The sequence below is a fragment of the Alligator sinensis genome, unplaced genomic scaffold (genome assembly GCF_000455745.1).
Source record: "Alligator sinensis unplaced genomic scaffold, ASM45574v1 scaffold371_1, whole genome shotgun sequence".
NCBI classification, from domain to species: Eukaryota; Metazoa; Chordata; order Crocodylia; family Alligatoridae; genus Alligator; species Alligator sinensis.
This window is the reverse complement of record NW_005842262.1, coordinates 1,545,834-1,558,769: the sequence shown is the minus strand read 5'-3', so window position 1 is coordinate 1,558,769 and position 12,936 is coordinate 1,545,834. Positions and strand designations below refer to the sequence as shown.

At 44.5% G+C, this 12,936-nt stretch overlaps 1 protein-coding gene across 1 annotated transcript in view; it reads left to right on the top strand.

Moving 5' to 3' along the window:
- SUSD1 (sushi domain containing 1) overlaps positions 1–12,936 on the top strand; it is a 106,569-nt gene that overhangs the window by 71,195 nt on the left and 22,438 nt on the right. The window contains exon 16 of the mRNA XM_006027717.3: positions 1–159. Within this exon, the coding sequence (XP_006027779.2) occupies positions 1–159 (159 nt within the window). The remainder of the gene's footprint in view (positions 160–12,936) is intronic.

The window sequence follows — 12,936 nt, the reverse complement described above, 5'->3', positions numbered from 1 at the left end:
AGCAGGAATTCTTTCATGAAATGACCTTTAACCTCACCACGTACAAGCTAACTCCAGAAATTTGTCTGGATTTACAGCCTGGCACTAATTACTCTGTGAATATTTCCATCACAGCTTTGGATCTTTCTGTGCTAGTTTCAATGACAACTGAAATTACTGGTAGGTCCAACTATTTATTTACCATGTTTACTCAAATCTAAGACAAGGTCTTTTTCCCCATTAAACATGGGGGGGAAAGGCCCCTCATCTTGGATTTGAGTACAAGGCTGTGGGGAGAGGGGAGAGGGGCAGGTAGCTACTGCAGCTCCAATTCCAGGTCCTACTTGCTGTCAGAGCTGGAGCCACAGCTGTTGCCTGCCTGCCCTGTGCTGCCTCTGTCCTGTACTGCTCTGCCCCCACCCCTGCCTGTCCCCAGTGCTGCCACCTCTGTCCCACAGCCTCTTCTTCCCTGTCTGTCTCCCCACCATCTGCCACTCCCCCTTCTGCTACCACTGCTGCCACTTACTGGGTGAGGGGGTGGGGGTAAGCTCCAGGGGATGCAGGCACAGGGGGCACAGGCATAGAGGGGTAAGTGGCATGGGTGGCAGAAGGCCAAGGCTGGGGGGGGCCTTAGCCCCCCCAAACTAATTTTGCAGTGGCCAGTGACAGCAGCAGCACCATGGCGCCACACAGTGTGCGTCCAGGCCAGCACCCCATGCATGCTCAGCTCCAGGCAGCTGAGGAAGAAGAGTCTAACTGCACATGCATCATACTGCACAGAGTATGATGGGAGCTGTACTTCTTGTGCCGATGCATGCATGTAGCCCCCGCAAATAATATTTTCCCCCTACATCTATGGCAAGTGTTGAGGGAGCAGGTGTCAGGGGGGCAGGTACTGTGGCAGAGGCAGGAGCTAGGGCACACTGGCACTGGGCGGGGGCTGTAATTAGATTCTAGACATAGAAAATTATAAACAATTCATGATTTTTCCATGTATGGAATCTAAGTATTGGAGGGTCATTTTAAATTCAAACTTATCTTGGATTTGGGTAAATAAGGTACAGTAAAAGCTGTGTTATCTGGCACTTTACCACCTGGAATGCTCTATTAACAAGCATCTGTCATAGATGGCAATACAAATCTTACTTCATGTATCCGGAAATACTCTGATAGCCATCCAGCATCTTGCCATGCTCTTCTCGTAGATCTGTCATTTACGGAAGCTTCAGGATGCTGCCCAGCGATGTCGCTAGCAGCAGTCTCAAATGTACACATCCGCCATTGTGATTGCGTTGTGCTTGTGCTGTATTGTGACATAACTCTCAGATAACCGGCATATTTGATGAACCAGCGCTCCCCATTCCCCATGATGCTGGATAGCAGAGCTTTTACTGTAGTTATTTTTTTATGGAGTGACCCTTGAAGTGTGAGAGCTCAGGATGAGTAGCAGTATGGCCACTTGACCAGTGGGGGCTGTGAAAAGAGTCCACATTCAAAAGTCCACGTGATTCTTGAGTCAACAAAGTCATGAGAAGGAGGGGTATTGGCTTCTGTTTGATTTAAAATGGCAGTACAGCACAGCAGAAAAACTAGAGAGAAGATGTATGTGCAAACAATTAGGGCATCTGTTTAAGACTCAGGAGACTTGTGCTGGGGCATATTGTTGAATGCAGGCTTCTTGTGTAAGTTCAGTCAAATCATGCAGGAACTGAAGGAGAAGTCCCAATCCACTGGCCCCTGTACTCCAGTGGGGCTGAGAAAACCAGAGAAGTACCTCCGTCCCCCACCTTCTCCTCCGCCCATCCAGAGACAGCAGCTGCAGTTTGCTGTGCTGCAACCAGAACAGACAAAAATTAATTAAGTCACTCCACTTAGGAGCAGCTTCATTTGAACCCTTATACAATGAAGGTTAATTTGTTGCACGATTGGAGAGCTCTGCAGCCATGCTCTTCTGTTTGGGCATCGCTTTAGAGTGATTTCAAGGGGCTTATCAGGTGACAAATGTCATTTCTGTTTGTGCCCAAAGACACTATCTGTAGAACAGTGAAAATAGCCTTTCCTTACTTGATGTGGGTGTTGGAAGAAGAATTACACTGAAGACTGCGAGGGGTGTATTTTGTAGCCATGTTGGCCTGAGACAAAAAAAAATACAAAAATCTAGAACTCTTGGTTCAGGGAGAACTTTTATTAGACCAACAAAGAAATCGCAAAAAGCCTATCATTTTCTGCAAGTTTTTGGGCTCACACACCCTTTATCAATTTTCCCTGAGCCTGATAGAGGGTATGTGAGCCCAAAAGCTTACAGAAAAAGATATTTTTTTTGCAGTTTCTTAGTTGGCCTAATAAAAGGTATCATCTGTGAACCAAGAGTTCTAGATTTTTGCATTTCTAACTGAAGACTGAAGCACTCATATATTCTGATAATGGGAGTCCCACAAGTACATCAGTTTGTTACGCAAATTGCCAATTGCTCAAATCATGAGCGAGACCTTATAAGGGAGGATAAGGTAAGAGGCTGCGTTCATTGATTAAGTGCTTAATACACCCCTCCCCCACCCCCCCAACATTCATACCCCAATTTATGTTCTGCACTGGTATACATTACCAGTTTTATCAATACTCGGATTAACTTGGTGGCCAGCCAAGTTGATCATGAGTAGGGAGCCAGGTTCCTGCCGGTCCATCTCATCAGATGAACCAGTGCTCCAGGAAGACATGCAGAACAAGACCCAAAATTGATATGTCTTGCCCCATTTTTTATAGTCTTGTCAATTCACCCAGTCTTCTGGGCTTTTGCTGAGTTATTAAGCAATAGGAAAAAAGTCTATATGTATAACAAGTTAAGTAGCTTTATAGTTTGTGAATTTAAAAGGTAGTTTATCTAAGGGCCCTGTTGGGAGAGGAGGAGAAAGGGTTATGTATTTTATGTTATGTTTTTCTTCTAGAATTTTGTTATAAGAGCATTGAGCTCATTTTGATTCCAGTTAAACAGTCTAGGATATTTTTGTTCTGTCCCTCTACTGCAGACCTTCTGTGTTGAGATTATTAGTTTTGTTTGATAAATGGTGAGACATTAGTGTTGATATTGGTGCCAATCCTTTTTGTTTTGGCCACAGATGAGACAAATGAGGCAGAGGAGACCTTGCAAGCTGTTTGAACACTTCTATAACTGTGTTCAGCCACTAGGTGAAGCTGTTTATCTGCTGGATGTCCATCAGGAAATAGCGAGCTAGTTTTGTGGTACAATTTTCAAGTTGTGGATACTGTAGTTTTGGGGGTTTTTTTAATGGTAAATGCAAATTTTTAAAGCTTTGTAAAAAGGGAAATATTTTGTGTGCTAATGTTAGTGTTTAGGGTACACAGTGTTCTAGATTGCTTTATCCATGTACAGGAATTGTTTAGTAATCTTTGCTAGGAAATTGCCTAACTTTTTTTCAGAAATAGTGTGTCTCCTCACATAGCCTATAAAAATAATGCATGTCAGAACAGAACTTGATACACAAAGATACTATAGACTACAGGCTGCTGAAGTCTTCAGGCCTTCCCCTTTGCTTTGTCACCCTGCCAGAATTAAGCTGGACAAGTTTGGACCAGTTCTGTATCAACACTGAAGACCTCTGCAAAATACTTTTCAGCAAGTGCTCCCTGAAGTGGTAGTAACAGTTTGAAAGCTGGCAGTTTCGTCTGAGCAGAGTTAGTATTTAACAAATGCACAAGGACAATCCAAGGAGAAGTAGCATCTTGTAGTGTGACATAAAAAAATAGGTCATTTATTGAGGGTCTGTTTGGTGCAGGTTCCATTTTACTTTTTGCAAAGTAAAGAGCAATGGTGTTTGAGTTGCTTTAGATTATGTTAAGTAATGTGCAATTTAAGATTAACAAAACTCTATCAATTATTTTAAAAAATATTTAGTAGGAACAGTGTTTGATAAGGATGTAAACATTCCTCCTCAATGCTTATATTGTGTGACAGTGTGCTGATTAATGACAACCAGAAAGGGAAACTGGCTAGTCTGTTTTGTGCTCCAAGCAGAAAAGCATATGTAGATCATTAATAATGGAGAACAATATCAGATTTTAACATTCTTTCTGTCTAAGTAATTTTAGCTGATAAAGTATCAGTAAAGAAATCCTTAAAGTAATTCACTGAACAAAGTCCCTTTAACTTCTGAACTGTGGCTGAAATCCTACTTGGGGAATTAAATTCTTTCTGCCTTAATTTGCCCTGCAGTTTGTTTAACACATATACTAAAGTTCAGTCAAGCTGAGTCATAGATTTATATTTCAGAATGTGGGATCAGATCCCCAGTGGTTGTAAATTACTGTACCCAGGGATGTATGGCTAGAGGGCACCTCCTGTAGCATTGGACTCAGTCCCTTCTGTGTATAGGCAAGTCAACATGTCATTGACTTCAGTGGATTTACTTCAGTTTACAGCACATGAGGGTCCCAGCCATTGATTGTATATTGCTGTGGAACATAGAGGCCCTAGGGGTTAGATGAGCCTCATATCACCTTAATCAAGTTCCTCTGTGGAAGAAATTAAGCAGGTTAGAAAGCATTTTCAGTGTTAGCCTGTGTCACTTAATTAAATATGTAAATGCTAATGAAAACTTGTTCTATATAAAGAAAGAAAAGCATAGGTTTATAAATGTTGGTCAGGAAACCTGCCCTAGTTTTACTTAGCCTTAATGAGGGAATTCATGAGGTTTGTAATGAAATGCATGTCTACAGAAGAAGTCCAGGATATCAGCAGCCTACTCTTCTCCTTGCCATAGGGTGCCTGACAAGCAGTTTCTTTTTAGCATTTCAGTGAAGAGCACATAATTGTACTTGTCTGTCATCTCGGGGCCAGTAAACATTGAGTGCTTCACAGATCACTGAAATGCTGTTTCTTTTATATTCCCAGTGGCATTCTACTTAGACTGCCCTTCCTGCTTTCCCGGTTTACGTAGGATGCGTAAGCAAGTGTTGGAAACCCAAAATGAACTTTGGATCGTGAAAAATGGTTGGGCGATTACTGTACTGTAGATATAAAAAGATGGTAACAAGACCTTCATTTGGCAGCAAGAAGGGTTTGTGTCTGCCACCAAGAAAGAGAAACAAAGAAAAGAGCAAGTCTATTATGATTATAAATTCAGTTCCATTATTTCTCCATTGGAGTTGCTAATTGTGTATAACCCAACTACATTTTTTCATTTTGTAGAATGTGCAACCTGAGGAAAATGTTATTGCTGACTTCCTTAGCTGTCTTTAACATGAATTTAAGAAAAGTCTTTGTTGTATAAATACTGTAGGACAGAGGTTGGCAACATTTTGGGCAGTGTGGCAAAAACACCTGCAACCTCAACTTGTAAGAGGTTGGCATGCCAGGGGCAGGTGGTGGGGGAGCTGCAAGGGGCCTGATTCTTGTTGTGGCAGCACAGCCTGGGCCCCTTCCTCTAGGTGGATGTGCCAAGCAAAATGCTTTCATGTGCCATGCTTCAGCATGCATGCCAGAGGTTGCTTATCTCTGCTCTAGGATTTGAGAAAATTTTATATTACACGAACCTGTCTAATAAAGGTTTGTTTCCTGTGGAGAGAGTAGTGATAGGAATCTCTTTTGAGAGGATGCCTCTTTATGGTGATGAATATAGAAGCTCATGTTGGAAAAATGTCAATTTTAAATTTCTTGCTGCCTAGGAAGTGCATTTTAAAATATAGATACTAGGAAAATTCTGACTCTTTGGCAGGAGCAAAGAGAGAACAGAATATACTTGGAGACAAAGATATTTTCCAAGTTCCTCATAGTGGTCTGATTACAGCAGGGGTGTCAAAGATATGACCTTAAGAGCTGTATCATCCAGTCCCTGATGCTGCTGTGGGTCTTTGAGTGACCAACAGGAAGCATGTGGGGTGTGCTGGATGGGACAGGGTGATGCCAGTGGAGTGCTGGAACAGCTGCCATAAATTAATATATTTATGGGAGAGGCGCATTTTTTTCAGCACAAATGTAATGCCTGTTCACGGCCTGAGTTGACACACCCTTAATTGGGGCTGATTATCAGGGCACTGATATGCAGCACTTCTCGCTTCATTGTCTCTAGCTGGGCACCCAAAATCACTTTTTTCACTTTTAAAAATCTTGACTGAATGTCTGTCTTCAGGTCATTTGTTATTACTAATGTACCACAGTTAGAGAGACATTGAAAGAATCCACATGTTCCCTGACCTACAGAGCTAACAGTCTGTGCAAATATTGAAGAAACCACCAAGCAAGAGGTAAACACTTCAGAACAATAGCTTTCAAGTTTCGGTACATTCCTTGGAACAACACTAGTACAGGAATGGTGAAGTGAGGCAGTGGCTGAACTTGATTTTTAGCAGAATGACATGCAAAATATGCAGGTTTGAGAAGAGATTTGAAAGGCAGAAAGGGAAGAGACATGGAGATAGTCAGGAAGGGAGTTCCAACGCATTGTATGGGAGAGAATGGAAGAAAGCACGAAGAGAAATTTATTTGTTCTTTGTTCCACCCCCAGCTTCCTGCAGCTGTCACATTATCTCCCAGCCCTTCCATTGTACAAAATAAACAGAGCCCTCTGTTTTATTTTACATTAAAAAATGTTTTCTGAGCTGTAATGTTACAGACCCATCTGCACGAAACATTTATTTATAAGAATTTGGTAAGTAACAGGCACATCACCAGGAGTGCAGTAGGGCTCTGCAAAGCTTCAGTAGCCAATTTGATTTGGAGGAGATTCAGCCTGATCCAGCAGCCAAATCTCTGAATCTGAATGGAATCAGGAGACCAATTAAAAGTTCTGAATCAAATCAGAAGCCTCTGAATCTATTTGGGTAGATTTGGTCATAGACTAAACAGGCAGCAATCATCACCATGCTGGACACAGCTGCCTTCAGCTGGTAAGTCTGTTGTGGTGGGCAGAGGAGGAAGAGAAGGGGTGGTGGGGCACAGATCAATGCCCCCACAGTAAGGTAGGGATTGGGGCTGGGGCTGGGACAAGCTGCCCAGCCAGGATAGTGGGGCACGGGACTTGGGGAGGGAGGCTCCCACCACTGCATGCTGCCATCCAGGAGGGCACAGGAGTGGGTGTGCGCCCCCGGATTTTCACAGGGCGGGCTTGGCCGGGCTGCGCTCCAGATGGGCAGTAGGAGGCACTCTTAGCAGGGGCTATGCCCTCCCATCGCTCGCCCAGCCTCCCCATGCCTCCTGGACAAGCCGCAGCTTTGTCCCAGCTGGGCGAGCAGTGGCAGGTCATGGGGGCGGGCTTGTGCACCCAAATCAGGGTGAGCCAGGGGCAGGGGCTCCGGAGAATTTTAGGGTGGCTGCAGTCCTCCCCATAACCCCTGCTCCACTCTGCAGGGTGGTTGGAGCTCTGGCTGCACTCTAGGCTGCATCTGAGTCTAGCCACCTAGCGTGCAGCCCTAGCTCCACCTGCCAGGCTGCGAGCAGCCTGACAGTGGGCGGCTGGAGCTAGCCTCCCAGAGTGCAGCTTGACCCAGTCTGCCTCGTATAGATCCGGAGGCACATGCCTGCTCCCATGCCCTCCTAGATTGGTAGTGTGCAGTGGCAGGAGCCCCCCTCTCTGAGTCCTGTGCCCTCCCGCCCCGGCTGGGCAGCTTGTCCCAGCCCCAGCCCATAGGCAGAGGGAGGAAAAAAAATTGGAGGGGGTTGTGCACATGTGCGCATAGCCCCCCCACCCGAAAGTCAGCAGGGGAAGGGGCAGGGGAATGGGGGAAGGAGTGAGGTTTGGGCTGGGATTGGGGCCAGAGCATGCGGCACCCGTGTGGCCGTGCCTTCCCCTGCTCCAGGGGTCATTGCCCAGGTCTTATGTCCACCGCCCTGAGCCCCGGACCCGCCCTGGCTTCCACTCCACACCAGCCCCAGCCTGGCCCCAGTCCTGCACCATTGGGAGGGGCCCGGAACTCAAGCAGGACCAGCCTCAGCTGTGTCGCCAGGCCGGAGGGGACAGAGCTCCTGGGACACCCGCACCACCCCACCCTGAGAAGAGTCTGCTGGCTCGTCCAGAGCCACGGAACCAGGGAGTTGATCTTTGCAGAAGGCAAGGGGAGGCTACAGTTACGCTCTGCCTGCTCCCCACCTCTGCTCCTCACTGCAGGCTTTGAAAGTGGCGTAGCACCGTGTGCATCCCACCACTGAGCGGGCTAGGCAGTGAGGCACATGGCACTGCTTTCAAAGGCTACAGCAAGGCACGGAGGCGGGGAGCAGACAGAGTGCAGGTGCAGCCTGCCATTGCCCTGTGCAAAGAGCGGGGGCCACCGCCCCCCCCCCTCTTGGTTCCCCCCATTGGCTCTGGAGGAACCATGGGCTTCAATTGTCCCATGACCCAGCCAAGGCCCCATTCACCATGAATGGGGCCCCAGCTGGGCCAGGTCATGGGGCAATCGGAGCCCAGCAGCTCATCCAGGGGCATGGCGCGGGGGAGCCAGGAGGAGGGGAACAAATGTGCCCCCCTTCCTCGGCTCCCCCATGGTGTGCACTGTGGGGAAAGCTGCCCACCCATGCCCCTAGATGAGCTGCCAGGCCCCCATTGTTCCACAACCTGGCCTGGCTGGGGCCCCAGCCAGGCCGGGTTGTGGGGCAGTCCCCACAGTGCAGCAGGGAACGGGGTGGGGACAGGGGTGAATGATTCACCCCTGCCCCTACTCTGCTCCCTCCTGCACTGTGTGGGGGTCTCGATCTGCCTCCCCCAAGCCCAGGCAGTCAAAAAAAACTTACTGACGTGCTGTGATGGGCTGGCTGTGATCCCAGCGCACCTGTCCCCCCTGCTGCAGCAGCCTGCGGCCAGGCTCACCTAGTGTTTGGGCGGGGCTGAGCCCTTTTAGCATCCCCCTTCCGCTGCCTATGCCCCAGCCCCAATCCTCCCTCACTGTGGGGGTGTTGATCTGTGTGTCCCGCCCACTCCCTTTCCCTCCCCACTCTGCCCACTACAACAGACTTACAAGCTGGAGATAGTGGTGTCCAGTGTGGTGAGGACTGCTGCCTGTTTAGTCTATGGCCAAATCGGCGCCAGATTTTTGGATCCAAATCAGCTGAATCAAATCAGGACAGTAATTTGAATCACCAAATCAAATCACTGCCCCTCTGAATTGGCCAAATCTTAATTTGAAGTGAATACTTGCTGCTTCGCACAGGCCTAGATAGCAGCCCATGCAAGGTTTTTATGGAGCACTGTCAAGGTTATGAGACCTGAAAAAAATCAGAACTTCCAGCAGGATTTCTCACCGTGGAGGCATGCACTCATCATACCAGGTCAGCCTCTTTGTTCCAGTGTGTTGTTTTCCAACAGTTGGGTTTTTACATACTGTTGTACCTGTTAAAGGGGAACAGGCAGACAGAAAGGAAGGACATTGTAGCATACCTATTAGAGTGTTTTTGCCATAAGAAAGAAACAAAGCATCCCTGGCTTGTGACTTGCCCAAAAGTAGTGCTTAGATTTTTGTCCATCTGTAGCCTTTGTTTTAGGGAAGAAAATGAGTAAATAATTTTTCAGAATAAATATTTAAAATGAAATTTTGATTCATTTAGGGCATCAGCTATTCCTCAGTAGGACGTAATCATTTTGCAGCTGGCTCCCATGTGCTGGGACACCATGCTTGCTAGGCAGGAGGATTTCTGGCCTTGGGGAAATGGACCAATTATACTTGAATTACTAAAAATGGAAGGGTTACATTTTCATGCCACAAATGAATGGGAAGTAGTTACAGAGCCTAATGTACATAATTTCCTCCTCCTCCTTTTCTTCAAAAAGAAAATTGAAAATGACCGTCATGGTACTGTTCCTGCCTTGCACTCTCCTTGTTGCTGCTTGCTTCCAATGTTTTTCTATGCCAGTTACAGTAATTGGGTAGATTTCTCTCAGTAGCCATTCAGTCCCAAAGAGAACTGTTTTTTATACTTAGCACCTTCTTTTCATTTTATTTGTATTGCTCTCAGAGGAGAACCTTGCATTATTTTCTTTTCTTCTTTTCATTCTGCCAGTGGCTCTTTACATTTCATAGTCAATATCAAGCTACCGTGTTTCTTCCTCTCTAGGTAAACTGCTTAATGATTCACCCCCCCTCTTTTTCCTCACAGCTCTGCATAGTCTCAAGCTCACTCCCTTCTACCCATCTTTGCTTTTTGATTTTGAATTCATTCTAAATTTGTTCTTACCTGGTAGCTCACAGAAATTGAACTGTTCAGTATTTTTAAAAGTTCCTCATACTTTCTGGTTTGGAGGCAGGAGAAAATTCTTTTTCAGCAGATTTCAAGAACACTGACTTGATAAGAGAGCCTTTTCATTATTAAAACTTCCCTTGTTTTAATCCAGTAGCTCCTTCTGTGCCATACATTTCATGTCTCCTGTCTCCTCACTCTTATTAAAAATTATATTACAAATGAAGAATCTTAAAACTGAGAGTGAAAAGCGCTGTTTCCTTTATGAAGAATTTTCTAGTGCTCCTCATTTGTGATCTTTGTTGTGCCTTGTATCCCATATTTGATTGAGGGGTATTTTAGTACTGCAGGAGAGAAGATAATTAACCATTGCAAATTGGAATAGACTTTATTTTTACACCTTCAGCTCCTTTCATGGCTGTGGGCTCTTTCATGTTTGGAAGAAGAAGACAAAATCCCACCATCTGCTGAGGAAGGAAGAGTTTATAGGTGATTATCATTACAGGGGATTACACACAGGATTGCTATGGCTCTTTATAGTGCTAGTGAATGGCATGGCCTGCTGAAGACAATGGCAGGTGCTCTGACCCTTGGGAGTTTGCCAGCTTTGTGCTAGGATCATACATCCTAGAAGGGAAATCAGTAACCATTTATCCTAACAGAGAACAAGAGCTGTAGAGAGGATTTTCTATTTTGTTTAAGCTGAAAGGAGGATTAATTATGAAACTGAAAATTAATATATTTATGGGAGGAGATTACCTTTCAATTCTGTAAACATCTGTGTACCCTTTGAGACTACTCCTGTGAGGCTTTGAGGCTACTCCTGTGAGTATAATTTTAGTACACATGCAACTATTTGTACAGTAAGTGCCTTAAACTAACACAGCATCTTTGTTTCTGAGAGGCAGCTTGTTAAACTAGAAAAAATAGAAATCTGTCCTCCGTATGTAAATTTAATCTAACTGGAACCTTTTCTGGGAGGTCCTATGGGCTTCTGCTCTTGGCTCTTATCTCTTCTCCTATGCATCCTGGATTTGGCCAGTTCCATTCACAAATATTAATTCATCTATCATCTTTATCCCGACAATGTGCAGATTTACCTTTCCATCCCTGACCAGCCTCCTTCTGTCCAAATTCAAATCTTGGCTTGTTTTCCTGACATCTCCTCATGCATGTCCAACCTTCAGCTTCATCTCAACATGGTCAAAACAGAGCTCTAAATATTTCCACCTAGTGTTTATGGACACCGGGTGTCATTCTTTTTGCTCATGTTTGTAACCTTGGCATGATCTTTGACTAGGCTCTTTCTCTAAAGCCTCCCATCTGGTTCCTCTCTCTGTCTGGCCTCTTTTTCCTGCCTAACATTTCTTAAGACATGATCTGTCCTTTCCCTCCACACACCCCAAATTCTCATATGGGCTGTCATCCTCTTAAGTGTCAGTGGCTTCAGTTGCCTCCTCTCTGACATTTCCACATTCCATCTTGCCCAAGCACAGTCATGCATTCAACAAATTCTGCTGCAAGGATCATTTTCCAGACTCCATTTCCTTCTCTTTTCAGGTCTCCCCAACTACATTTCCTCTTCTACATGAAACACGGACTACTTGTCTTCTCTTTCTAAGGCTCTTTACAAGCCTATGTCCAGCCTCCCTACTATTTTATATGTGATTTTGTGATGCTGAACCCTGCATTTTTGGCAAACAAGGCCAATCTAGATTGTCCATTTAAAAATTTTTCCCACATGCAGCTATATCCCATCAGGTTTTTTCTCCAGTCCGCTGATCATCACCCATGAGGATAAGCTCCTAGTAAACATGTGCAAAGCCATCTTGTTCATCTCCTTCAAATCTCTGCCTAAAGCTCATCTTTTCCTTGACAGACTTGACAAGGATTAGTCACTTTGGGTGCTATAATTGCTGCTGTTCATACTAATCAGTATTTTCTCATTATTCAGTTGTGTTCCTCCATCTACCTCTCAGTATTCACTTGTTGACTCTTTGTTTATAAAGAAATAGTGAGCTCTTTGGAGCTGTCTATGGTAGGCAGTACAAACATGGAGTCTTGTGTTTTAGAGTACTATGAGTGGCAGTGGTGCTGGTAATTATTATTATTATTATTATTACTATTATTACTGTAGCTACTATTATTACTGTTATTATTATTAGTAAATATTATTAGTACTAATGTTCATTATTATTCTTAAACTAAACCACCCAAGCTAGTTTCCATTGATAAGCTGAGTGAAATGTGAGAAGAAAAACAGCACCATGTAAAAAAGAAAAAATATATACATTTTTTAAAGTACATATAATTTTTGCATTAAAAGTAAAATTGTGTTTTGTAATGGGTCTTAAACTTCCCCACATCTGCTTAAAAGGCACTTCAATAGTGGTGTTCTCCATATTAAAAAACCTCTTTTATCCTTCAGCACAGCACTTGTATTGTAATATGTATTATAGCATTTCCTCATATGGTAATTCAAATAATAATAATGACAACCTGTGCCAGTTAATCTGTACCTCTGCCTCTTTATAACCTATGCTTTCTCCATTGGAGGAGCTATTTCTGTTTCTTTTTTAAATGTGAAAATTCAATTAAAGATTGTTATTTGACCCCATCTCTACTCCCCACCAAATACCCGTAAAATCCTGGAAACATCGTGTTAGCAAGAAACTTAAATCATACTAATTGGTTTATTTTAACAGAGAATTGCTTTCAGTTAAAACTGGGCCTGAACTAGAACGCTTTATGTGATTTCCTTGAACTTGGGGAAAGCT